Source organism: Barbus barbus (assembly GCF_936440315.1).
Source record: "Barbus barbus genome assembly, chromosome: 38".
Lineage (NCBI taxonomy): Eukaryota > Metazoa > Chordata > Actinopteri > Cypriniformes > Cyprinidae > Barbus > Barbus barbus.
Genome location: NC_136716.1, coordinates 19,225,539 through 19,252,216, shown reverse-complemented (window position 1 = coordinate 19,252,216; position 26,678 = coordinate 19,225,539). Strand labels below are relative to the sequence as shown.

General features: G+C 36.5%; 2 protein-coding genes across 2 annotated transcripts in view; one reads left to right on the top strand and one right to left on the bottom strand.

The window, feature by feature from the left end:
• The window catches only part of LOC306857423 (syntaxin-binding protein 4-like), a 29,744-nt gene extending 9,707 nt beyond the window's left edge, over positions 1-20,037 (bottom strand). The window contains exons 1-19 of the mRNA XM_079397362.1: positions 19,849-20,037; positions 19,008-19,081; positions 18,746-18,841; positions 18,593-18,662; positions 18,423-18,497; positions 17,023-17,102; positions 16,107-16,236; positions 15,670-15,802; positions 14,785-14,891; positions 12,736-12,958; positions 12,545-12,623; positions 9,422-9,519; positions 8,659-8,755; positions 8,355-8,467; positions 8,160-8,249; positions 7,941-8,006; positions 1,663-1,839; positions 1,078-1,194; positions 272-321 (exon numbers count right to left, since the gene is read on the bottom strand). Of these exons, the coding sequence (XP_079253488.1) occupies positions 272-321; positions 1,078-1,194; positions 1,663-1,839; positions 7,941-8,006; positions 8,160-8,249; positions 8,355-8,467; positions 8,659-8,755; positions 9,422-9,519; positions 12,545-12,623; positions 12,736-12,958; positions 14,785-14,891; positions 15,670-15,802; positions 16,107-16,236; positions 17,023-17,102; positions 18,423-18,497; positions 18,593-18,662; positions 18,746-18,841; positions 19,008-19,081; positions 19,849-19,907 (1,934 nt within the window). The 5' untranslated portion in view covers positions 19,908-20,037. The remainder of the gene's footprint in view (positions 1-271; positions 322-1,077; positions 1,195-1,662; positions 1,840-7,940; positions 8,007-8,159; positions 8,250-8,354; positions 8,468-8,658; positions 8,756-9,421; positions 9,520-12,544; positions 12,624-12,735; positions 12,959-14,784; positions 14,892-15,669; positions 15,803-16,106; positions 16,237-17,022; positions 17,103-18,422; positions 18,498-18,592; positions 18,663-18,745; positions 18,842-19,007; positions 19,082-19,848) is intronic.
• Positions 20,038-21,223: 1,186 nt separating this feature from the next.
• Positions 21,224-26,341, top strand: cox11 (cytochrome c oxidase assembly homolog 11 (yeast)). The gene is made up of 5 exons (XM_079398373.1): positions 21,224-21,312; positions 22,520-22,885; positions 22,971-23,126; positions 25,080-25,205; positions 25,352-26,341. The coding sequence occupies exons 2-5, from the start codon at positions 22,568-22,570 to the stop codon at positions 25,532-25,534; spliced, it is 783 nt and encodes a 260-aa protein (XP_079254499.1). The 5' UTR covers positions 21,224-21,312; positions 22,520-22,567; the 3' UTR covers positions 25,535-26,341.
• The last annotated feature ends 337 nt before the right edge of the window (positions 26,342-26,678 follow it).

The following is a 26,678-nucleotide window of genomic DNA, read 5'->3' as shown; positions in this document are numbered from 1 at the left end:
ATAAAGGCAGAAGACTCACTCTGGAAAAAAGTTATCATTTACACACCCTGAATACACCGCCTCCTAGAATATCAAAGGCGAACTTTAATGACTGTGTAAAGGTCCCAAAAGGAAAAGAGTCTTTGTTATTAAATCATTCTATTCCACACACCTGTTGCTAGCGAAGTGTGGTATTACTGTCTGGCATACTTCAAATTAGATTAGAATTCAGCCAAATCATTAGATCTGCCTTAACAAAAGACTGACGTGGGTACGGGAATAATTATCTTACCTATAGCCTCTTGAACCGCTTTGGTTTTCAGACAAAAAGCCTTGGACAGCCTGTGGGGGTTTTAAAATGCAGGTTCTCAGATTAGTCCATAGTTGCAAGATTTAATGCTGCATAAAGATTAACGTTCTGCTATTTTATCTTTAATAACAATAACACATTGATTTTATATGATTAATATTACTATTATTACTACTACTTGCAATAAGTATAATCATCATCATCATCATAATTTTTTACATTTATTATTATTATTATTATTATTAATACCGCTGCTACTACTACTGCTTGTACAGTTAAATATTTTAAATCTATAATAATAATAATTATTATTATTATTAACACCATTGCTTTACAGGTTACATACAGTATATAGGTACATAAGTGTATTCACATAAGAATAAAATTATTAAAAAACAAGTATCTGATGCATGGTGTCCACGAAATTAACCATTCAGAATGCAATGCTGTATACAAACCATATTCAGCAAGAACTGGAGTGGCAATGCATCATGTTCTTCTGGAATGTATATTATTATATTCTTATGCAACAGACAGAAGTAAAGGCTCAGCTTTTCTGGTTTAGTGAGAAGACTAAATTCGGGCAAGAATGAGAATGGTCTTTGTCAAATCAACATATGAAGTGTTCCAATATGTTCCAAGTGTTCCATATTCCAATACAGTACAATTTAATATCCCGAGTCACTTTGCATGAGCAATTTTCATGGTGGAACCTTATTTTAAGATATGAGGATGTGATGATTTAATGTGCAGTTGGTTAAACTTAATTAAAAGTAAAGATTCATCACCTCCACAAACTGTAGAAGTTTGCCCGTGGAGACTTCAAAACCCTTCTTTGCAGTTTCACTCTTCCGTAGCTGGCATTCGAGTACAGAAATCCTTTTTTTCAGATCTTGCAGATCATCCTGTGTGAACATTAGTAAAGTAGTAAAGATTTTAGTAAAGTAAAATTGACTTTTCTTTATGCATTAAAATGGTATTGATTCAAAACGTGTCTTATATGGATTTTCAATTTTGAAGGGGATTGTGCTAAAATGCAATTATTACATAGTGTGATCATTTTTCCACAAGCAATCGTAACAATAATCAAGAAAAAACGTTATCCTACGTAATCATACATTGCTGTGAAAATAAAGTTTATCCTGGAGACACGCGAGGTTGCTAGCCAGAGTTTTCAAAAATAACCTCATCAGCCCACGTCACCCTGCAAGATCATGTTAAAGCCTTCGCAGCACATCAGCCCAGTTACTGAATAATACAAAGCAAAGAGTGACCTACTTTCTATAGTACACGAGAGAGGTAAAACCTGGAGTGGGGCCGTGCAGGGGATGTGGATTGGGAATGGCAAGTGTAAAACTCTCAAAGTGGAATACCTTTCCATGGCCGGGTTGCTCAGTTTTCTGAGACTTCATTTCAGCTATCTCAGCCTCCAGGAGATGGATAACCTCCTCGTAGTCAATCTCCATTCCCCGGGCCTGTTTCTGAGCGGCCTCTGCCAGATGGATTCGGGTCCGCAGGGATCGACTCTCCTCCATTGCAGATTTTGCTTCCTGCAACAGCGAAGTTCCACTTAGAGCGACAGTGCTGAGAGCATGTACAGTAGGAAGCTACAATGCTCAGGGGCTCTTCCCCCTTAACATTGCAAACTCCGTGCACTTGAAAAGAAATGCCTGCACAGTCTCATCCCCCCTCCTTCCTCCATCACTTCCCTCCAGACTCGCAGCATGACAAAGCACAGCTCTGCTTCTTTTAACCTAGAAGTTTAAAGAGGCTGAAAGAACAAGTCATGTGTAAACAAGTTTCTTTATGTCTATCTCTGCTTTACAGAGAATAGACAGGGCAGGTTTTGGCAGACGAGAACCAGTAAAACAAGCTGTTACATAATACAGGTATCGAAAGATGTTTTGGCATTGACAAAAACCACAACAGCATTGGATACTTGTCAGCACGGCATCGCTCAATAGACGTCAGACAAAGGAAAGGTAACCGGGTCATTGTAATTATGAAGCTGTGGGGTATGATAGCACTCTTAATGGACAGGTGACACAAACAGGTGAAAACCACACTGTGAGGATCTATAAATGAACGTGTGGTAGTTTACAATTAAAAATTTCAGACTAAAGTGACTCTGTGACTTTCTTACTGCAGACCTATTAGAGTAAGATTCGCAAACACATTTTACACAGGAGTACTATTAACTGTCACTTATTTCAGACTACCAGGAATAACCAATTTATGAAAAGGGTACAGATAATTGCCCACTGAATGAAGAACTTTACTTATTAAATAGACATGATGGATCTTACATTTTTTATCAGAGAGGCATATAAATTGCCACTTATGTCCACTTAATGTCCATGTATAATGGAGAATATGTGAAGTGTATTATAAGGATCGTGCATTGATTATGATTAATGTAATTTTCAAAGAATGTGGATTTCAAAAGCACATACTTTATAAATCTGTCCCAAAAATCCTGAGAAACAGAGGAGGTGGCAGGGGAAAAATAACAAGAATTTAATGAACTACGGAAGCTAGTATTAAGACTTGCAGTCTAAAGAGATAGTGGATGCATTAGAGCAGAACAATTCTATTCATATACAGTACATATAGTAGCTTATATATACACACTACAGTTGAGTAATATTGTGAAATATTAATACAATTTAAAATGACTTGTAGTAATACTTGTAAAATAGCCATTACACCCAGTCTTCGGTGTGACATGATCCTTCAGAAATCATTCTAATATGGTGATTTAGTGCTCTCTTTTTTTATTATCAATGTTAAAAACAGTTGTGCTGCTTAATATTTTTTGTTGAAACAGTCATACTTTTTTTCATAATTAATCTGAATAAAAAAAAAAAAAACAGCATTTATTTTAAATATTTATACAGTAAATTTATTTACTGTCACTCCTTGCTGTTTTTTTAATTACTGATATATAAAATGATATATATGTAATTGGCCTGTGCTAAATTGTGTGTGCACATATATATATACAGGTGCATCTCAAAAATAGAATATCGTGAGAAAGTTATATTTTTTTTTAACTTATTTAAAAAATATATAATATATTCTAGATTGTAAAGTAAAACATTTCAAGTTTTACTATCACTTCAAGTTTTTTTGTTTTCATTTTGATGCATAGGGCTTACAGTTCATGAAAGTCAAAAATCCAGTATCTCAAAATATTAGAATATTTACAGGTGTGTGTATATATATATATATATATATATATATATATACAGGTCCTTTTCAAAAAATTAGCATATTGTGATAAAGTTCATTATTTTCTGTAACGTACTGATAAACATTAGACTTTCATATATTTTAGATTCATTACAACACAACTGAAGTAGTTCAAGCCTTTTATTGTTTTAATATTGATGATTTTGGCATACAGCTCATGAAAACCCAAAATTCCTATCTCAAAAAATTAGCATATTTCATCCGACCAATAAAAGAAAAGTGTTTTTAATACAAAAAAAGTCAACCTTCAAATAATTATGTTCAGTTATGCACTCAATACTTGGTCGGGAATCCTTTTGCAGAAATGACTGCTTCAATGCGGCGTGGCATGGAAGCAATCAGCCTGTGGCACTGCTGAGGTGTTATGGAGGCCCAGGATGCTTCGATAGCGGTCTTAAACTCATCCAGAGTGTTGGGTCTTGCGCCTCTCAACTTTCTCTTCACAATATCCCACAGATTCTCTATGGGGTTCAGGTCAGGAGAGTTGGCAGGCCAATTGAGCACAGTAATACCATGGTCAGTAAACCATTTACCAGTGGTTTTGGCACTGTGAGCAGGTGCCAGGTCGTGCTGAAAAATGAAATCTTCATCTCCATAAAGCTTTTCAGCAGATGGAAGCATGAAGTGCTCCAAAATCTCCTGATAGCTAGCTGCATTGACCCTGCCCTTGATAAAACACAGTGGACCAACACCAGCATCACTGACTGTGGGTACTTGACACTGGACTTCAGGCATTTTGGCATTTCCCTCTCCCCAGTCTTCCTCCAGACTCTGGCACCTTGATTTCCGAATGACATGCAAAATTTGCTTTCATCCGAAAAAAGTACTTTGGACCATTGAGCAACAGTCCAGTGCTGCTTCTCTGTAGCCCAGGTCAGGCGCTTCTGCCGCTGTTTCTGGTTCAAAAGTGGCTTGACCTGGGGAATGTGGCACCTGTAGCCCATTTCCTGCACACGCCTGTACACGGTGGCTCTGGATGTTTCTACTCCAGACTCAGTCCACTGCTTCCGCAGGTCCCCCAAGGTCTGGAATCGGTCCTTCTCCACAATCTTCCTCAGGGTCCGGTCACCTCTTCTCGTTGTGCTGCGTTTTCTGCCACACTTTTTCTTTCCCACAGACTTCCCACTGAGGTGCCTTGATACAGCACTCTGGGAACAGCCTATTCGTTCAGAAATTTCTTTCTGTGTCTTACCCTCTTGCTTGAGGGTGTCAGTGATGGCCTTCTGGACAGCAGTCAGGTCGGCAGTCTTACCCATGATTGCGGTTTTGAGTAATGAACCAGGCTGGGAGTTTTTAAAAGCCTCAGGAATCTTTTGCAGGTGTTTAGAGTTAATTAGTTGATTCAGATGATTAGGTTAATAGCTCGTTTAGAGAACCTTTTCATGATATGCTAATTTTTTGAGATAGGAATTTTGGGTTTTCATGAGCTGTATGCCAAAATCATCAATATTAAAACAATAAAAGGCTTGAACTACTTCAGTTGTGTTGTAATGAATCTAAAATATATGAAAGTCTAATGTTAATCAGTACATTACAGAAAATAATGAACTTTATCACAATATCCTAATTTTTTGAAAAGGACCTGTATATATATATATATATATATGTGTGTGTGTGTGTGTGTGTGTATTTCTTAGTTGTTTTGTTTAAACCATAAATATCACAAAATTTTATTCAATGTTTGCTTACATTTACAATATATTCTCCAAACAGAACTGTTAATATTGAAAGAAATTTTGACTTTAAAGTCAATTTGTGTTGTTTTAAGAATGTTTAGATATTCTTATTGGAAAAAACACAAAATATGCATTATTATTATTTTTTATTTTTTTTTACAGCGTAGGGCTTGTCAAAGCTCAAAACAAGCTTTCTATCATATCCATAGCCCTAGATCACAATACACAGATAACATTTAAATGGAGAGATCTTATCCCTAGAGCCACATGGACAAGTCACACCTCACACCAATCAAGGCTGCCCCTATACACGTTTTGCTGTAATGTAGCTGGGTGAACACTGCATGGACGGAGATGTAGCCTGCACATTTCTCACAAGAGAGGAGGCTTAAAAGCCCACTGCTTTGATGCTAAAAAGCCCATCAGCCTACCTGTTGCTCTAATGGCAGATATAGAAGGTAAAGTGTGGGTGGGGGTGAAGAGAGCAGAAAGGAATCAGCAATACACAATGAAGCTTTAAAGAAACATACAGGGCTTTAAAAAGCCTTGTTTCAAACCAAAGGGAGTGTAGTACATCTATTAGCGCTTCAATGTGATGAACTGGATATGAACTGAGCCCTCTGTAGTGCTCCAGGAGGGAGCAGCTGCGACTCCACAGACTCGAGCAAAGCACTCTGGGAAGGGAAGACAGAAGTTGCATTGACCCTGACGCCAATCGAAACGCCACAGGGCCTCATACAGCTGACCAAACATTCAACGTGATGCTTTGATAAAGAGTATAACTGCATTTTCCTTCTTATTTAGATCTCTTAAGGTCAACCACAAGTGAAATTGCTGTTGCTTCAATTCATTGCTGCAAGTGAATTGAAATTGCATGCTTTTGCGAGAGGAATGATATCGCCAGCAGCCGAGTCGATACGAGGGCACTAATACTTCACCACACACCATACCATACATATAAACGAACTGTGCTTTTTCTGGCCAAAACTTACTGCCATGATGTGAAGGTGTCACTAACCGATTGCTAAGGTGTTCTTTTAGCATGCTGATATGTGGACAAAAATATATATATCAAAACGAGCCTACAAACAAGTCTCTGTGATATTCTGTGCCCACGTTGTCATACAAAGTTTGGGGTCAAAAAGATTCTTTTAATATTTTTGAAACAAATCTCTGCATTTATTTGATAAATACAGTAAAAACGGTAATATTTTTGAAATATCACGACAATTTAAAATTTACAGGCAATAACGGTTTTTTATTTTAATACATTTTTAAATGTAATGTATTCCTGTGATGGCAAAGTTAAATTCTAGCAGTCCTTAGTGCCACATAATCCTTCAGAAATCATTCTAATATGCTGATTTGGTGCTCAAGAAACATTTTTTTATTATTAATATCAATGTTGAAAACATTTGTGCTGCTTAACATTCTTGTGGAATCCATGATATTTTTTCCAAGATTATTTGATGAATAAAAAGTTAAAAAGAACAGAATTTCATAACTGAATGTTCTTAATGTCACTTTTGATCAAATTAAATCAGTTTGATCAGTTCTGATTTCAATCAATTCTGATTTCTTAGAAAGGTAATAACACACCTCTTCTCAACAAGCTGCACGATTTGAGGTATCATTCATGTACATAACACACACAAGCAATACCTAATGTTGGTGGTTTGTTCAAATTATAAACCATAAGTATAAGTAATCTTGAAGATGCCATTAGCATAGACTGTACTGCCAATTTAGTTTAAATGATATGCAGCAGGATGATCAGAATGTACTGCTCTGCTGCCTTAGTAACAGTCTAATAAAACCACTGAGTCCAATTAATCTCGCATAGAATGCTGAGGCTCTTTGGATTTGGGTTTATGTAACAAGCACTTCTGAGGCTCTGAGATAGAGCCCAAAGGGCTTGTGGGTGCCCATTTCTTTATAACTCATAGAAAAGAACTATTTCCAAACACCGACCGCCATCCCTCAATGTCCTACATACTTCATCTCCCACATGATGTTCTTAATGTGGGTGTTTCAAGCTTCCTGTAGTGAGCGTAACACGTTGAAAATAGATTTTTGGATATTGCTCATAGCATTTTTCATTTTTTTTCATTTGAGTTCTGTATAGTGTTGCTGAGAAAATAATGCAGTTTCAGCATTTAACTCTACAGAGCACCTGCATCTCACCTTTAAGAGCACATTTCCCCAGAGCTCCCCCCTGTGGCATATCTAACACGGTACAGTGACAATGGTACAATAGAACAATGTAAAAATAAAACAAAAGATGTCTTAAAGTTAAAGGCCATTTTCACACCGCTTTTAGCAGTTTAACTGCAACAGCAGGCTAATTCTGAGCGTACACCGTGGAAGTCAAACACAAAATTGTAGCAATTGTCTGGATTTAGCCAGGCAGTCAATATATTCATATCATATGTTAGATCTCCTAATTCTGAAAAACTTCAAGAACCAAAAGGTGAAATCTAGTAATTATTTATAAACTTCACTGCATGTAGAAATTGATTAAAGCTTCATACAGAGATGTAAAAAAAGATGAGTAATTTCAATTAATTTATGTTGATTCTAAAATGCAAAATGATTGTGTTGACAAAAAGGTTGCAGTAAGCTTTGCACATGTGCAGTCTGAATGCTGTAACCTGCTAAAATGGGCACCAAAATGAACGTGTTCAGCTTACAGTGTGAAGCAGGTGTTGGAATGAGTTGCGTACCTGTTTAACTTTTGTCAGTTCCTGCAGCATCTTATGATTAAGGCTCTCGGATTCGGCTATCTTATCCTGTTAGAAGAGAGATCTTCGTATGAGTCAGCATCAGAGTTAGTGCACTCATTTTGACAAATAGGATTAATAAAAGCCTCACTCAATAACACATGAATGAATGTCACACATTCCAGCATGTGACAATGTTTGAAATCGTTGTCATGGTGGTACCTGCATTCTCTTGAGCTCTCTCAAGGCCTCAATGTGGTCTTTTCTTAGTCGCTCCATCTCATCCAGATCATCAGAGTCTGATAAAGATGGCTTAGAAAATAATAGTAAATATATAAGTATTATATTTAAAACACTGACAAATAATATATATATATATCTGCTGAAAAACAAAAACTAAAAATCATTTGCACTTACCGTAGGGTTTGATGGAGACTCGATGAGATCATCTGATGTCAATCTTGCTACTTCCTGTTCTGAGTCAGATTTGGCTGGTACTTTGAAGAGTTCCTTTGCCACTCTCTCAAAATCTTACAGAAAATGAATTCTTATTAAAATACGTTCATATGTTCATATGTATAAAATGCGTAACAATGCCTTTTTAGGAGCTTGTTATTTAAGGTATACACTGAGAATAATGTACTGCATAAGTTATGAGAGATAAAAAGCCATTAGTACATAAACAACTATGACATAATGAAGATTGACAATTTTTTCTCACCTCCATAAGCCACTGTCCCACCTGGGTTCAAACGCAGCCTTTCTCTCAGAGTCAGGACCTGAGACTCAGTAGGCTTCAATCCCAGCACCTCCAGTGCCTGTGGACAAAATAACCGCCCTTTTAGAACATTACGTTACCAATATAACATGGTCACTGCTTTGCTCTCTCTCTCTCACACACACACACACACACGATTGAATGTCTATGTATAAAATATAACACAATTAATAATAATATATTTAATGCACTTAGTGTCATTTAAATGTATTTTGAATTTAATTTAAATAAATGTATCCACTAAAAAAACATTACAAATAAAATTATAAATATGTATTTTCTCAAAATTATATAAATATTTAATATAAATAAATACTACTGTAAAATGAGCTTCTGGAGTTAAAATATTTCTAAAAATTGTTCATCCTCTACACTCTTTTCCATAACAACAGATCTACAGACTGTGCTGTAGTCCAGTGTGATTAAACACAATGAAGCTATTGATTTTCCCATAATACCACAGGAGGTGTGGATACGGGATAGCACGCTAACTGCACATATTGTTCAACAGTGGGATTAACTCCCTCCACACATGATAGTAAAACCGTAAAAGATCAATACAGTACTGAGACTGATGGGTAACTAATCGTTAAAGCCCGCTGGGGGGGACACCCAGTGTTTGACCTTGCTGTAAACATGAGATGTTGCTATTATTTTGTATTGTGACAGAAATAGTCTCTAATTGAAAGGATATGATTATGGAGACCTGCTCTATTTTCTCGGGCTTGAGTTCGAAGCTGGGAGTCAAGGATAGAGGCTTCGAGGGTCTGCAGGTATTGCTGGGATTACAGGCAGAGGTTGCATCTGGGCAAAGAGAGAGAGAGAGACCAAATGAAAAAAAAAAATCTCTTTTGCAAAACAGCTGTTTGTGATTATGGTAGTGCACATCACATTTTTTGTAAGACTCTTACATAACTCTAAGAGAGTATAATTTATTTAAGTAGATGCCTCACAGAAGTGGTTCAAAGAAGTATTTGGGCATTTAAGCCACACTTACAAATTCTAGAGTGTATCTGTGTTATATAACAAGATATCGAACAAAGTAGCATTTATTTGACAGAAATATACGACACTTTTCAAGCAAAATGTTTCAGACATTAATGCAACATGTTCATAATAAAAAAATTGTTTGCAGATGGCACTTGCTTTCATATTTTGTATCTAATGCAAAAACAATTATATACTCTGTCCAAAAGTTTGGAAAAGTAAAAGATTTTTTTTTCAGCAAGTATGCATTAAATTGATCAAAATGGCATTCATGTCATTCAATGTTTTAAACAGTTTCTATTTCAAATAAATGATTTTTCTTTGAACTTTGAAAGACAAGCATTTCCGTTTCCTCAAAACTATTAAGCAGCACGATTGTTTTCAACATTCCTAATAATTTGAAATGTTTCTTCAGCAGCAAACAACCATATTAAAATGATTTTTGAAGGATCACGTGACACTAAAGGCTAGAGTAATGGCTGCTGAAAATTCAGCTTTGCCATCATGGAAATAAATGTAAATTTTAAAATGTATTAAAATTTTAAATTGCAATAATATTTCACAATATTAATGTATCAAATAAATGCAGCCTTGGTGAGCGTTAGAGACTTCTTTCAAAAACATTAAATCTTACCAACATTTATAGCGTAAGTGTTATTAAGTGTCCAAAAACGTCCAAATAATTTTTGGGGCCACTTCAGGTCAACAATTTTAACTCTCATTCAAATATTACACCATTATATTTGATCCCTCATGATGGCTTGGATAAATGCTTTGTGTACAAGCAGGAATTAATATTGTTTGCATAGGCTGTTTTTTTCTCCATAAACCCCACCCGACCAGATCTGTAAACAGGAGAGAATGCAATGCTTTGCTCAAAATAGTGCCAACCCTGACAAATCCGATGAATAACTGTGAGTGTAACTGAGCTTACAGGTATGTGCTCTGATCATGAGCTCACCATCTCATCATTTATTGTTCACTCATTCGTTATCTGCATATTTGTTTATCTTTTTGTGGGGATTTATTTCCCGACAGTAATTTCTTGGAAATTCAAAGCCATTTTAGAGTAATATCAGACCGTCCCCCTCACAACATAACAGGGTATTACAAGGGTCTCAATGAGGGCTTTTATGAAATGATTCATTCTCATTACCTGGGCTCTGGTGAAAATGTACATGCTGTTCTTAAAAGTGGTTCCCTCATAGGGTATTTCCAATACAATATTGTATACAGAGTTGGCACTATTTTGAACAAAGCAGATCTGGTCTGGGTGGGGTTTATAGAAAATATAAAACAGCCTGTGCAAACAATATTAATTATTGCTTTTACACATAGCATTTACCCAAGCCATTATACGAGATCAAATATAATGGTGCAATATTTGAATGATATTTTAAATTGTTAATGCAAAGTGGCCCCAGAAATTACACTTAAGTAATAAATTATTTTTCTTCATTTCATATTTCATGGTCCTCGTTCAGTACAGCTGGTGTTTAAATCTGTTGTAAATCGCAGCTCAGAAGAGCTTTATTAAAGGTGCTCGTCAATTAAATGAAACCCTGTCCTGAACAGGGTTCAGTATCCTCGATTTCACCTGGAGCTATGTGTCATGTTGATGGTAATATCCATTTTCAAAACCATGCCAGCAGGATTATCTTGAGTTACAAACACAGCATCTCATCATCAGCACACATCTGCCGAACAGGTAGCTTAATCCAGGTTATGCTAAAATGGTTCTTATCTATGAGTTTCAGATTGTTCAAAGGCAAAATGTAATGCGCAATGCATTAGAATGTTAAAAGCTGCATAGACTGTGCTATTCAATCAGTGAATAAAAATAGGAGCATGTATAAAATGGTTGGTTTAAAGGAATATTCTTGGTTCAATATAAACTAAGATAGAATTTTTTTTCAAATCATCTTGAAAATGTAAAATTAATTTGGACTTTTTAGAAGCAAAAATCAGTTACAGTAAAGCACTTACATTGGATGAACAGGGACATGCAATCTTGTATTTGTGGTAAAGTATTATTTCCAAAAAATAGTAAAAAAAAGAAAAAAAAGAAATTGAGGTATAAAGTTTTCTTTATAGTCATTTTAATGTTGGGATTACAGTTCCATAGAACTAAGTAAAAAGTTATATTACATGCATTATGTAAAATATACAGTAATATAAATATTGTTTTTACAGTTGGATAAATATTAAAAATGGTGTTGTTCACATCTCTTTTTGAAACTTTTTTTGTAGTAGTGTTTCCACTACTACAATTTAGCAAGTAATTCTCACAAAGAATATGATTAGTTGACCCCAAAATCAAAAATAAATAAATTTACATTTTGCTTGAAAAAAATCTTTTTAGCCCATTTTTAAGGCCATTAAGATTGTTTGCATGATGACTTTTTTGTATAATTACGACTAATGTTATTGGAATATGAAAAATATAAGTATTTTAAGTGTGAAGTATTTAAACATCATTGTAGTATGGTATACCATTTGTTTTTTCTTTTGATTTTGGAGTGAAATGTGACTTGTATTTGTGAGTCCAACTGTAATGCATATAAAACAGCTGCACATGTATTGAATGCAACAAATGAAGCCTTCTCACCAAAGCCAATTTATGCAGCAATGAGATGTGTATATAGCTATAATATTAAATAAATGCATACCTTTTTTCAAAACCAATGTATTTTAATGTTTTAATTTCCCCTCATGTATTTCAAATCCTTTACTGTAACTATTATTTTTGTTCCTTTGGATAATTTTCTGTGCTAATCAACATACGCTCTGAATAGTTGAACTCCTATGGGATTCCTATAAAGGGAATACAGTCTTGCAGTACCAGAGTTGGCCACTGTGATGCAGGCACTCTCAGGTGAGGACACGGGGGTGAGATAAGGCTTTGCTGTTGCTGGTCGTACCTGTCGAAAAGACACAAATTGAAGCCTTTAAGAAAACTTAAACCACACTCTAGAAGACACACGAGAAGAGTTACTGCATTGATGAGTCTCTGGCCACAGTCTTATGTCTCACCTTAGTAAGTTCTACAGAAGGCAACGTCTCACTTCCAGAGTTGGGGCTGTTGGCTATTTTTGGAACGAGACCTCCAGGCAGAGTTGCTCCCCCCAGTCCTGCGGGCCTAAGTTGCGGGGCTGTACTGCAGGGAGGCTGAAGGGAGATGGGGCTGTGGGGTCCACTGCTGGAGCCTGATGAAGACCTTCGTCTGATAAATGCTATTTCTACTGTAGGGTCTGGTCTGTAGGGCAAAACAGAGACGTTTGTAAATATCTGATTTTACACTCTGTTCCATCCATCTGCATTTGTCTTGGATGGAATCAAAGTCTCATAAAACACTAAGCATATTTACATTATGTTATCATTCTGGAAAGGTTGTCTTGACTGTTTGTTCATATAGATATATACAATATCTCACAGAAGAGAGTACACCCCTCACATTGTTGTAAATATTTTATTATATCTTTTCATGTGACAACATTGAAGAAATTACACTTTGCTACAATGTAAAGTAGTGAGTGTACAGCTTGTATAACAGTGTAAATTTGCTGTCCCCTCAAAATAACTCAACACACAGCCATTAATGTCTAAACCGCTGGCCACAAAAGTGAGTACACCCCTAAGTGAAAATGTCCAAATTGGCCCCAATTAGCCATTTTCTCTCCCCAGTGTCATGTGACTCGTTAGTGTTACAAGGTCTCAGGTGTGAATGGGGAGCAGATGTGTTAAATTTGGTGTTATCGCTCTCACTCTCTCATACTGGTCACTGGAAGTTCAACATGGCACCTCATGGCAAAGAACTCTCTGAGGATCTGAAAAAAAGCTCTACATAAAGCTTGTTGCTCTACATAAAGATGACGTAGGCTATAAGAAGATTGCCAAGACCCTGAAACTGAGCTGCAGCACGGTGGCCAAGACCATACAGCGGTTTAACAGGACAGGTTCCACTCAGAACAGGCCTCGCCATGGTCAACCAACGAAGTTGAGTGCACGTGCTAAGTGTCATATCCAGAGGTTGTGTTTGGGAAATAGTCGTATGAGTGCTGCCAGCATTGCTGCAGAGGTTGAAGGGGTGGGGGGTCAGCCTGTCAGTGCTCAGACCATACGCCGCACACTGCATCAAATTGGTCTGCACGGTTGTCTTCCAAGAAGGAAGCCTCTTCTAAAGATGATGCACAAGAAAGCCTGCAAACAGTTTGCTGAAGACAAGCAGACTAAGGACATGGATTACTGGAACCATGTCCTGTGGTCTGATGAGACCAAGATAAACTTATTTGGTTCAGATGGTGTCAAGCGTGTGTGGCGGCAACCAGGTGAGGAGTACAAAGACAAGTGTGTCTTTTCTACAGTCAAGCATGGTGGTGGGAGTGTCATGGTCTGGGGCTGCATGAGTGCTGCCGGCACTGGGGAGCTACAGTTCATTGAGGGAACCATGAATGCCAACATGTACTGTGACATACTGAAGAAGAGACTGGGCCCCAGGGCAGTATGATAACATGATAACGATCCCAAACACACCTCCAAGACGACCACTGCCTTGCTAAAGAAGCTGAGGGTAAAGGTGATGGACTGGCCAAGCATGTCTCCGGACTTAAACCCTATTGAGCATCTGTGGGGCATCCTCAAATGAAAGGTGGAGGAGCGCAAGGTCTCTAACATCCACCAGCTCCGTGATGTCATCATGGAGGAGTGGAAGAGGACTCCAGTGGCAACCTGTGAAGCTCTGGTGAACTCCATGCCCAAGAGGGTTAAGGCAGTGCTGGAAAATACTGAAATTATTTTGTATATAAAACACAAAATATTAAAACTTTGTGCCCAATTTGGACTTTTTCACATAGGGGTGTACTCACTTTTGTGGCCAGCGGTTTAGACATTAATGGCTGTGTGTTGAGTTATTTTGAGGGGACAGCAAATTTACACTGTTATACAAGCTGTACACTCACTACTTTACATTGTAGCAAAGTGTCATTTCTTCAGTGTTGTCACATGAAAAGATATAATAACATATTTACAAAAATGTGAGGGGTGTACTCACTTCTGTGAGATACTGTATATTTGAGAACTAACCTGAGTTTTGTTCGAGTGAGTATGGTTTTGGCTTCTTCATGTGTTACTCCAATGAGTGACTCCTTATTGATGGATATGAGCAGGTCCCCAGCCTTTAGTCTCCCATCCTAGAGTCAAAAGAAAAACACATCACTTCACCTTAATGGACTTCATGTAATTTCACTTTAATTTACTTCAACAAAATGTTTAAAAATACAGTAATATTGTGAAATAATATTACAATTTAAAATAACTATTTCCTATTTTGATATATTTAAAATGGAATTTATTGCTAAGATGGCAAATTTAAATTTGCAGCAGCCATTACTCCCGCTCTCAGCGTAACATCAGAAATCATTCTAATATGCTGGCATGGTAGTCAAGAAATACTTATTATTATTATCAGTGTTAAAAAAAGTTGAACAGCTTAATATTTTTATGGAAACCATGATTTTTTTCAAGATTCACAGAAGAACGTAAAGTTCAAAAGAACAGCATTTATTTAAAACCGAAATCTTTTGTAATATCACCAATGTCTTTACTGTCACTTTTGATGAAGTTAATGCATCCTTGCTGAATTAATTTCTTTAAAATAATAAATAAAAATGTACTGACCTTAAACTTGTATATGTTAGTGTAATTTACTGTACTTCGCCTCACTTTAGTTTACATCCCTTAATTTCACCTCATTTAACTCACTTCACCTCAACATAATCTACTTTACTTTGACTCACTAACTTAATTCACAAACTACTAGGGTTTCGCTAACGAAGAATCAACACAAAATGTGTATGTACAAATATTGTCTTTCTTTTTTTTTGTTAATAACCTGTTTTTCTTTCTAAACTCAGAAACAAGATTCTAAATTCTATTCAACAATTTTACAAAATTAGATAATAAAAATACCTTTTGGCAATCACCTCCTTGTATTATTTCCTGAACGTACACCATTGGCCCCTCTGCACGGTTAGCTCCGCCCCTGATGACCAAGCCTAAACCTGTCCCTTTGGCAACACATATCAACTGAATCATACAGTCTCTGGGGAAAGAGAGGTAAACATAATGGCTTGGATCAACATCAGAAACAATGGCTCCTGAGGTGATTAGCTTTTTTCCAATAACAATAAATTAATCTTTTGTGGGATCTCTCTTTTACTCAGGCTAGGTCAGATGTTTTCAGGCTCAGACTCTCCAATCAGGAAACTATTAGCAGCAACAGTGTGAGAAAGCTGCAAGGTTCTGTAATTTGTTTTGGTAGTAGAATTATTTGAAGTATATACAAAAGGATCACACAAAAGCAAAATATAAAATCTGAATTAGATCTACAATCATTTTGTTCTCACGTGCAGACTTGTGGAGGTGGGGAGGTAATGAAGGCAGTGGTGTATACTGGGTTTGGGTCTTTAGGGCTCAGAAGCAGAGGACTAGTTGATCTGGAAGATGAAGAGGAGGAGGCAGTATCGGTGATCTTTCCTAAAGACAAGAGATTTGCTGTTTAATACTTTCAATCACTGCAACTTTTTCACTTAGAATAAGAATACACTTAGAATATTTTGTTGTGTAAACACTACTGTTCAAAGGTTTGGGGTATTTAGGATTTGAATGGTGTTATGCTTACCAAAGATGCATTTTTTGATAAAAAAAATAAAAAAATAAAACATTTATATTACAAAATTTTATCACAATTTAATATAAGTGTTTTCTATTTTTGATATGGATGTAATTTATTCCTATAATGTCAAAACTGAAATTTCAGCAGCCATTACTCCAGTCTGATTTGGTGCCAAAGTAACATTTCTTATTAACACATTTGAAATGGTTGTGCTGATTAATATTTATGTGTTGTATTAACATTTATTTGTGATGATTTTATTCTTTGATGATTAGAAAGTTCAAAAAACAGCATTTAAGTGAAATAGAAATCTTTTGCAACATCATAAATGTTTTTACTGTCACTTGTGAATTTAATGCATTACTGCTGAATAAAAGTAATACTTTCTTTTAACAAAATTTACTGTCCCCTAACATTTTAAAAGGTAGTGTACACACATACATTGTTTCAAGTCTGTTCTGATGCATGCTTGATTTAGAAATGGCTCTTCGTGTAGAAAACAATGATGTTATGGAGGACCCAAACCAAATCTTTTTCTAAGCTGAAACATTGTAGGCTATTTTTGTCAGCTGCTGCAAGTTCTCAAAATCAGACATTAGTCATTCACTCCTGAAATTCAGTAAAATGATAGACGTAGTGGAAAATACCTGTGGAAACAGAGGTGTCTGATCCAGAACTGGTACTACTGCTAGAGCCATATTTTTCCATTAACTCAACAAATTCCCTCCTAATTATAAACATATAAAGACACATGCAAAATCAGTCATATATAAATTCACCATTTCTAGAGACATAATTTTCCAGTGCTTCATAATAAGATGGCTTTAGTACAGACTAATACTTTCTTAGCAGTTTCTGTCTGTGTTGTGTTCAAAGCATAAACATTATGTGGGTTTTCCATTCTGTTCAATCCAGCATTACATAAGTATGAACAAACGTGTTCTAAGGAAGTGCTGGAGAATATTATCATTCTTAGTTTTTAAAATACACACAAAAAATAAACACACACATACACACACACCAATTAAACCCCCAAACTACATTTTAAAAGGCAGTCTAAAGTTATTAAATTTGACATCTCCCATTAAATGCAACTTACTCATTAGTCCTAAAAGAAGCTTAGACGCACTTAATTAGATTACGGAAGTCATCACAGATAAATTGGTATCAAAGTTAATGGCCAAAGCCAGAAATGCGATCTAGGCAGTAATCTTTAAATTTGTATTATGTTCTCAAAATCTGTGTACTGTACTGAATCAGTTTGTTTGAGGTGACTGATTGTCCATTAATTATGAAGGTAATCCTTTTACAATGTTACAGATTAAAACCTGGCCTTAGCTGGTTCAACTCAGGACACATATGACAGACTTGCGGCCCAAATACGTCAACGGCTGTTCAGTCGGGAGAACAAAAGTGCTCATCAGGAAGTCACTGAGACCAGCAAAATGCCAGTTCGATTTAAACAAAGACAGACAGGAAGAACTTGACAACTGCCCAAAACCGAGACCTCTGGCTAAGCAGACAATGCCAAAACAAAAACAAAAAGTCTCTACTCTACATGCATCCTCCAAAAATGATTTAGCATGGAGTAGCGGCTTCATGTTTTCAGTATGGACTTACTCTATAGATCACGTCTCCTAAGAATATTTATAAACAGCTATACTCATGTTTGGAGTTCATATTTTAAAAAATAACTGAATAATAACAACAACAAAAAAGACAAGAAATTAGTGCTGGAAAAATGGCATCAAACTAAAAGGCCAAAATTCTCAATAAAGTGCCAAAGACTTTAATGTACTTAAGTGTATTAAGAGTGTATTTTTAGATTGAAAAAATCAAGACGCTCATCTGTACTCATCCATTTATAGGATTAAGTATATAATGTCCAACAGTACGCATTCTGTACTTGGCAAGCAATATTTCCTGTCCCCATATAATTAAAATCTTTGAACACAAAACAAATCAAATAAATAGAATAAAAAAAAAAAAAATTATCTATTCCCTTTAAAAATTTTAAATTTCACACTATTCATAAAAGTCATATTACCTGGAAGCGTCGTCACGTACTATCAGTAAAGACATGTGATTTGTAGCTGACGCCATGCGAAGAACTTCCACTGCCCTAATATCAAACAGATTTCTTAGATTAGCTCTTTTATTACACTTTAGGCATCTTCTGTTTTAATACAGATCCATAACCAATCCAGAATACATTACTTTTCATTTGTAACACCTTCTAAATTCATGTTGTTGACATCTAAAATGAGGTCCCCTGCTCTAAGACGCCCTGAAAGAAAAAAAGTATATCATCCATCATTCCCAGATTCTAGGTAGAAACATTCAGTGGAGGTTTTGGGAAAGAGAACATACCGTCCTGTGCCGCCACGCCACCTGGCAAAATTCGTTTAATGAAAATACCGAACTCTTCACCGCTCTGTTCCCTGTAGCCCCCAATAATCTTCACGCCTGTCAAATTGAGAACAAGATTTTTGGGATTAATTAATTATATGGGGGTGACAAAACAATGTAAATCAAATTGCGCAGCAAATGCCTTGAAAAATAAAGCAGTAAAGTAAACCAGTTTTCTAGGAATATTATTATAAACTGTAAGAAATTGTGCTTTGGTTCTCACCAAGTCCTTTTTTACAGTCTGTAAACTCTAGTCTCTCCACAACACGGTTGATGCCGTGGGGCCCCATTATTGTCCTGAAAAAAAAGGAGAGATTCCTTTAAATATTAGTACAAGAGATATTATTATAAAAACAAGATTTTCAGAGAAATATTCCAGACTGTTTTTAAAAATACAGATTATTGAATGGATGGTAATAATGCGGTTGACCCTCAGAGGCATGAGTGATTAAATCCTAAACGAAAGAACATAATCATTCCCAATATTTTCCCCAAAATATTGCATATTGAGAGAGTTGCATATAATGGATCTGTCCATTATAACAGAAGATAATGGCAAATACAGAAAGAAATGAAAAGAAAACAACTAAACAGGATGACAAGGACAAAGTGAGCTAAGATGTAGTGCGTGAGATTGTGTTACAAAAGATCCAGCATTAAACTGATCACTTAATTCTACCTAATCTGTTTTACCTTGCTCAAGCCATGTAAGGATATGCACTCAAGTGACTATATAGTAAGACTACGCAGACATCCCCTAGGGTGCATCCTGTCTGTCTTGCTCTAACTTTCCACTTCCTGCCAGTTCATCACCAAGACAATGATAATGAACTCTAAATTATACTATATCTCTGTTGTGAATGAAAGCTAGTTTATCTGCATCACATTAGAGCATCACAAATTATTAAGAAGAAATATGCTGAAATATTCCAATACAATTGTAACATTCAACACATTCAAACAAGCAGAAACAAAGGATACGACACAAACGAAATAAGGCATCAAATAAGCTTTAAAAGCATTCGCATTTGCTTAATCTAAAGCAAGATGACGGCATTTCCTACCAGTAGAGGAGTGATAGCCCATCAAAGTGTTCTGCCTCCATTTGTGGAAGCAGTGCCATTGCAGGTCCACAAGCAACTGATGATGTATTGTAAAGTCTACGTTATCACAAGGTTGGGGGAAATGGCGGTTCAAATCAGGTCAGTCTCGATGACCGAGAGACAGCAATCTACCCAGACAGTAACAGACACACTCCTACCTATCCACTAATCTCTCCTGATACCCCGCAGTCACATGGTTCGCCTCACCTCTCTCTGCGCTGTCACAGCTGATGATGATTCTGCCTCTCCGAAGGCAGGAACCTCCAAACTTGAAACCGGCCAGTGATGTGGAACGAGGGGACGGGAGCCTAACTGCATGATTTCTGATGCAGGGAAACTGAATCCACAGTCCAGGCTATTTAGAACTGAAAAGACAATGAAGAAACATAAGTTAGCTTTGTCCACATAAAAAAACAAAAACAACAACAACTACAGTTTATGTATATAAAAATAGAAATGAAATCAAATAGAAATTCATTAAAAGTGTCTAAAAACAAGAATGAAGAAGAAAATAAAACTTGTTTTACCACTCACAAATTCCTATTTTAATGTAAGGTCAGTTTGTGTACTCCATGAAAACAAAAAAACAGCAACCATGACATATAGCCTATAAATAAACCACAGTTTTTAAATATTATAATCTTTTAACCCTTCAAGACCCTTAATCCTTGAATGCCACCAAAGGTGAAATAAGGTTAAATGCTGTAATTCAGCTAGTGACCATGAGGAGGCGTTTTGAAGCCCTGCTGGAATATTAAAGTACAGTAATGAAGGCAGCATGATGATTACTATAATTACAACTAGAACAGGGATAATTTTAACATTATGTGTTTTTGCTATTTTATTTTTCCATAAACTACTAAGCCAAACGTTTTGACCTTTGTCATTTAAATGTATAACCTCAATAAAACAGATATAATGAAATTAGAACGTTAAAATCCACATTCACAGATTGTGTGCAATATTTTAGCAAATTAACCAATAACAACAAATAAAACAAACTTTGAAGTAGTGCTGTCAAATGATTACATATACATACGTGTATTTAAAAAAATATATTTATATGCATATGATTTGATCCCTGTGACGTTTTCACATAACTTTTAAATATCCGTGTTGTTGAAAAACCTGAACAAGACACTTTTTAGTAAGAGATGTCACTTTTTTAACTTTTACGACACTTTACTTGATTCAAGCGGTAACATAAGCACAATTATTGTAACGTGTAAAATCGTTTATGTGGTAATAACATCAACAAGCACTGTACCTCGAGGTAGGTCAGTTTCCGCAGCAACAGCCGGAACTGTAGCAGTAGTGGTTTGTTACCCGGGGAACTAGAATCTGTTGCACCAATAGATGCGCGTTGATGTTTTGTAACATGTTGTTGAAGGGTGTAAGTGCACATACCCGCATCATTTGAGCCAGGTAAGTTAATGCTTCAGCATCTTCTATATGAAATGTTTGTGGTTGTTTAAAGTCATATTAATTAAATATTTAATCAACATATACGTTCACAACAATGTAAACAGCTGGATAGCCGGTGTATAGCTTGCATGATTTACAGTAAGTTGTCAGTAATCGGACTTTCTATCTCTGTGTTATTGGTTGGCAGTTGTTTTATCATTTAAGAAAAATACTTAATTGTTTAGATTGACTATACAACTTTATGCTTATCAATTATTGTGGTAGCACATAAAGTAAGGCTGTGTAAGTTAGTTTCACAGTTTGTTTGATGTTTTCATATACATTAGCGTTCAAAAGTCGGTTTCGTTCCAAGACCGCATTTATTTGATCAAAGAGACAGTAAAAATAATATTGTGGAATATGTTCAGAGACAGGGCTTAGACTAAACCAGGATTAGGCCATTGTTCAATTAGGAAATTTAAGTAATTTTTATTAACATGCCTTAGAAGAAAACATTACTGGTGTGCAAAAGGCACTGATATAGTTTAAGATGCAAGTTTTAGTGCAAGTTTCTTTCAGTTAAAACACTTTAGTCTGGGACTAGGTTTAAGTCTTGTCTGTGAAACTGGGGGTTAGAAAAAGAACTGTTTTCTATTTGAATATATTTTAAAAAGTAATGTTTTCCTGTGATGGCAAAGCTGAATGATCCTTCAGAAATCACTGCAATATGCTGATTTGGTGCTCAACATTATTATCAATGCTGCTTAATTAGCATGCTTAACTGGAATACATTTTTTCTGGATTCTTTGATAAATAGAAAGTTTAAAAACTGCATTTATATAGCATAGAATATAAAGTCGTTATTGATCCTAAACTTTTGAAAGATAAATGGACATGTAATAAAAAGCCTAAATTTGATAGCCTAGGCCAGGGGTGGCGAACTCCAGTCCTGGAGAGCCACAGCCCTGCAGAGTTCAGTTCCAACCCTAATTAAAACTCACCTGCCAGTAGCTTCCTAGTAACCCTTCAGACCTTGATTAGCTTGTCCAGGTGTGTTCGAAGCAAAACTCTTCCGGGCTGTGGCCACTCCTGGCCTAGGCCTATGTCTTATAATTTTCATCAGTAAACCATTTCTTCAGTCTGGACTGATCACATAGTTTGTGTAATATAATCCATCACTCACTTATATTATTTTAGTGATCATGTCTGTCCTTGTTTTTGGTTTTAGGTGAAACAAACCTGTCTTGTGGGGCATTTCACATATAACTCTAGGATTATGCTATTGCCATTCCTTCTCCGTGGGTGCACTGCAAAGCACTACGTACAGCAAGCGATTTTTAGCACTCGACCATGCATTAATTGTTGCAACATCAGACAACTAGCCACATCCAGTGGCCAGCTCTTCCTCAGGAGGACCCCGCAACGATTCCTCAACCAGTCAAGAGGAGCTAAAATTCACAAAAGGAAACGTCAGAACCAGGAAGATGACTGGAAGAAAAGAAACAAGACCGTCCTCACATACATCGCGGCTGCCGGAGTGGGAATGATTGGCCTGTCATATGCTGCTGTTCCGCTCTACAGACTGTACTGTCAAGTCAGTATTACACTGATAATCTCAATAAAAGTTTTTTTTGGTGGATTCATAGAATTACAATAACATGTTCCTTTTCTTTCATCAGGCAACAGGGCTGGGAGGCACAGCAGTAGCAGGACATAACACAGATCAAGTGGAGACAATGAAGCCGGTCAGGGACCGTATTATTAAAGTGACCTTCAATGCAGACACGCACGCCAGCATGCAGTGGAACTTCCGTCCGCAGCAGTCAGAGATTTATGTAAGATTATCATTTTTGTGATCAACTTTTTGTTCAGTTTTAAGATATTAAGCACCACAATTATTTTGAACAATAATAATAAATGTTTCTTGAGCTGCAAATCAGCATATTAAAATGATTCCTGAAGTGTGTGACTGAAGACTGGAGTAATGGATGCAGACAATTCAGCCTTTCATCACAGGAATAAATATATTTTAAAATATATTAAAGTAGAAAACACTTATTTTAGGTTGTATTAATATTTCACAATATTACAGTTTTTACCCTATTTTTATCAAATTAATGTAATTAAAACATCTTAATTATTCCAAACATTTACATGAATGTGTGTATATTCAAGATTCAAGAGTCTTTATTGTCATTTATGCTCACACATAACAAAATTTTGTATATGAGACTCTCACCTTAAAAATATATAAACTAGAGTGTAAATAAAGTGCGGCAGTGCAAGACAGTCAGAGTGTGTGGATTCAATGACCTTTTGCAAAGAACTGATGTCTGTTTGTGAGAATCAGGGAGGTGTGTGTGTGTGTCAGTGAGTGAGTATGTGGCTTTGGGGGAAGGTTGCATGTGTGTATGACTGCGGGGGAGTGGGGGGGGTGATGGCTTTCACAGCTCTGGGGAAGAAGCTGTTTTTGAGTCTGGTTGTGGTGGTCTTAATGTTTCTGTACCGCTTTCCTGAAGGAAGCGGTACAAACAGTCCATTTCCCGGGTGGGTGGGATCCGCCGCGATGCGGCTGGCCTTTTTCTTGACCAGGACAGCATATATTGTGTCCAGATCTGGTAGACGGCAGCCCACGATCCCCTGAGCAGTTCTCAGTCACCACCCGGGCCAAGTCCTTTCTATCCTTTGCAGTGCAGCTGCCGTACCACACCGTTGCACTAAGACAGAGTATGCTTTCTATTGTAGCGGTCTAGAAGTTCTTGAGCAGCTGAGAGGAGAGTCCAGTACGTTTTAACTTCCTGAGGAAGAAAAGCCGTTGTTGCGCCCTCTTCACCAGGTGTGAGGTGTTGACAGACCAGGACAGGTCAGATGAAATGTGGATGCCCAGGAACTTAGTACTGTCCACACACTCCACCACCTCCCCATGTATGCAAAGAGGAGCGTGCTTCGTCTTCCTGGACCTCCTGAAGTCCACTATGACCTCCTTGGTCTTGCTGGTGTTCAAAATGAGATTGTTAGTTGAACACCAGTATATCAGGTGCTGGATCTCCTCTCTGTAGTGAGTCTCATCATTGTCGGATATGTGACCCACCACGGTGGTGTCGTCCGCAAACTTCACGAGCATATTTGTGGAGTGGATAGCAGAACAGTCGTGAGAGAAAAGGCTGAAGAGGGCCGGGCTGAGCACACAGCCCTGCGGTGTTCCAGTGTTCAGGATCAGGGTGGAAGATGTAAAGTTCCCTATCCTCACCGCCTGTGGTCGGTTGATGAGAAAGTCCCTGATCCAGGAACACAGTGAAGCTGATAATCCCAGGTTGTGGAGCTTCAGTGCCAGCTTGTCTGGGAGAACAGTATTGAAAGCTGAGCTGAAGTCCACGAATAGCATCCTAACATAAGTTTTGGGATGCTGCAGGTGTGTCATGGCTGTGTGGAGTGCTAACGAGACAGAATCCTCCATAGAGCGGTTCTTCCTGTAGGCAAACTGAAGGCTCTCCAGACCAGCAGGGATAACGTCTCTGATGTGTATATATTAAATAAATTCCAATAATCATAAAAGAGGATTGTAAAGATAATATTTATTGATTATAAGTCTGATTTTCTGCCAATACTAAATCTCTCCAAGGATTGTAGCCTGAATTGTCATTTAAAACATTGATTTTAAGAATGAATGTTCATATGGCATTCCATACACAGCATATTTTTCATTTAATGTCAACAGTAACACAGTTTTATTAATGTAAAGATGAACACTATCCAAATTGATTATTCTATGTTTGAATGTTTCCCAGCTCGTACCAGGAGAAACTGCTCTGGCTTTTTATAAGGCACGGAATCCCACAGACAAACCAGTGATAGGCATTTCTACCTACAATGTTGTACCTTTTGAGGCTGGGCAATATTTTAATAAGATACAGGTAAATATACATGTAAATAAACCCATGCTGACATTACTATTATTTGTCTATCCATTTGTTACCTAGCTCACTAAAAAGCATGCTAAATTCAAAATAGACATGCTGAATTATTGTGCTAATACATTGCTCCTTTTTCCCCCCATTAGTGTTTCTGTTTTGAGGAACAGAGGTTAAATCCACATGAGGAAGTTGACATGCCTGTTTTCTTCTACATTGATCCAGAGTTTGATGATGACCCCAGGATGGCAAGAGTTGATACTATTATACTCTCATACACCTTTTTTGAAGCCAAGGAGGGACAGCAGTTACCCATCCCTGGGTATAGCTAATTATTTAATATTCAGAGAATTTTCATCAGATTTATCTTTAGGAGAGTGCGTTCAGTAATCATTTTGTAAGGATTGCTGTATAAGTTGACGTGTTTCACTTAAATATCTGTATAGATTCAATCAAACAATTAAAAAAAACTGAACAGTAATGAAGACTGATCATCTGCCTGTGAATTTTGTTAAAGATAATAAGTCACTGTTTTTTATACACCATAAGATAAAAATTATTTTGATATCAAACAACTGAGCTGTGTATGCAAAATTTGTGAAAATGTGTCAACATTTGTGAGGATAGTCAGAAATGAGCTGCTTGTGTGGCTTACTTTAGAACACTAGAGGGCAGCATTTGTGCATTTTTATTATTGTCCTTTGATGTAAAACATGATCTTAAAACTTAGCAATTGCATTGGCGTGAAAAAGCATACGACTTGTTGATTATTGTGTAATAATTTATATAGCATGACCGGTAATGTTGCTGCATACTAGAACGTTAGTCTGTGCTTGCATATTTGGATATCCTACATCTATAGCAGATACATGCTTCATAATAACACATGCTCAGATGCTCTCAGTGGTACTCAAGTGAACAATATTGTGCAATAACACTAGGCTCAAACATGTTTCTTCAGTTTGGATTATGCTTAATCAAACAGACAAGGCACAACAGTAAATATATAAAAATGATATTTGAGTAGTTATTAATCACAATGAATGAGATCCTGAAGATATGTAGTTTTATTCATATTAATGTAGAGGGATTCTGCATATGTTGTATAATTGCATAATTGTGGTTTGATCATAAAATATTAATACAATTTTCAAAAACAATCTTTGTAATATGTTTCTTAGAGACCTAAACAATAATGCAATAATCAAACATTCCAAACCAGTTTGCTGCATTCACCAAAATGTTTAAATGTTCTTTAATACCAGAAGAAGCTTTAACATGTATCACAATTGATATGTGATGCATAAGAAACATATTTTCATGTTATTTCTAATTAACTGATTTCTACTTTTCTAAATATTGATCTGTAAAGCATTATATAATGTAGTTTTGCTAGTGAATGTTCTTTATAGAAGTTATAATAGTGTTAAAGTCTGGCTTTGTAAAGGTCGAAAGCCCAACAGATCAAAGATACAG

What these genes read in the sequence shown, in the direction of transcription:
- cox11 (XM_079398373.1), top strand. Translation starts at nt 22,568, where the DNA reads ATGCTATTGCCATTCCTTCTCCGTGGGTGCACTGCAAAGCACTACGTA. An exon ending in TCTACAGACTGTACTGTCAA is followed by an intron (nt 22,886 to 22,970) that starts GTCAGTATTACA and finishes TTCTTTCATCAG; the next exon opens with GCAACAGGGCTGGGAGGCAC. An exon ending in CGCAGCAGTCAGAGATTTAT is followed by an intron (nt 23,127 to 25,079) that starts GTAAGATTATCA and finishes AATGTTTCCCAG; the next exon opens with CTCGTACCAGGAGAAACTGC.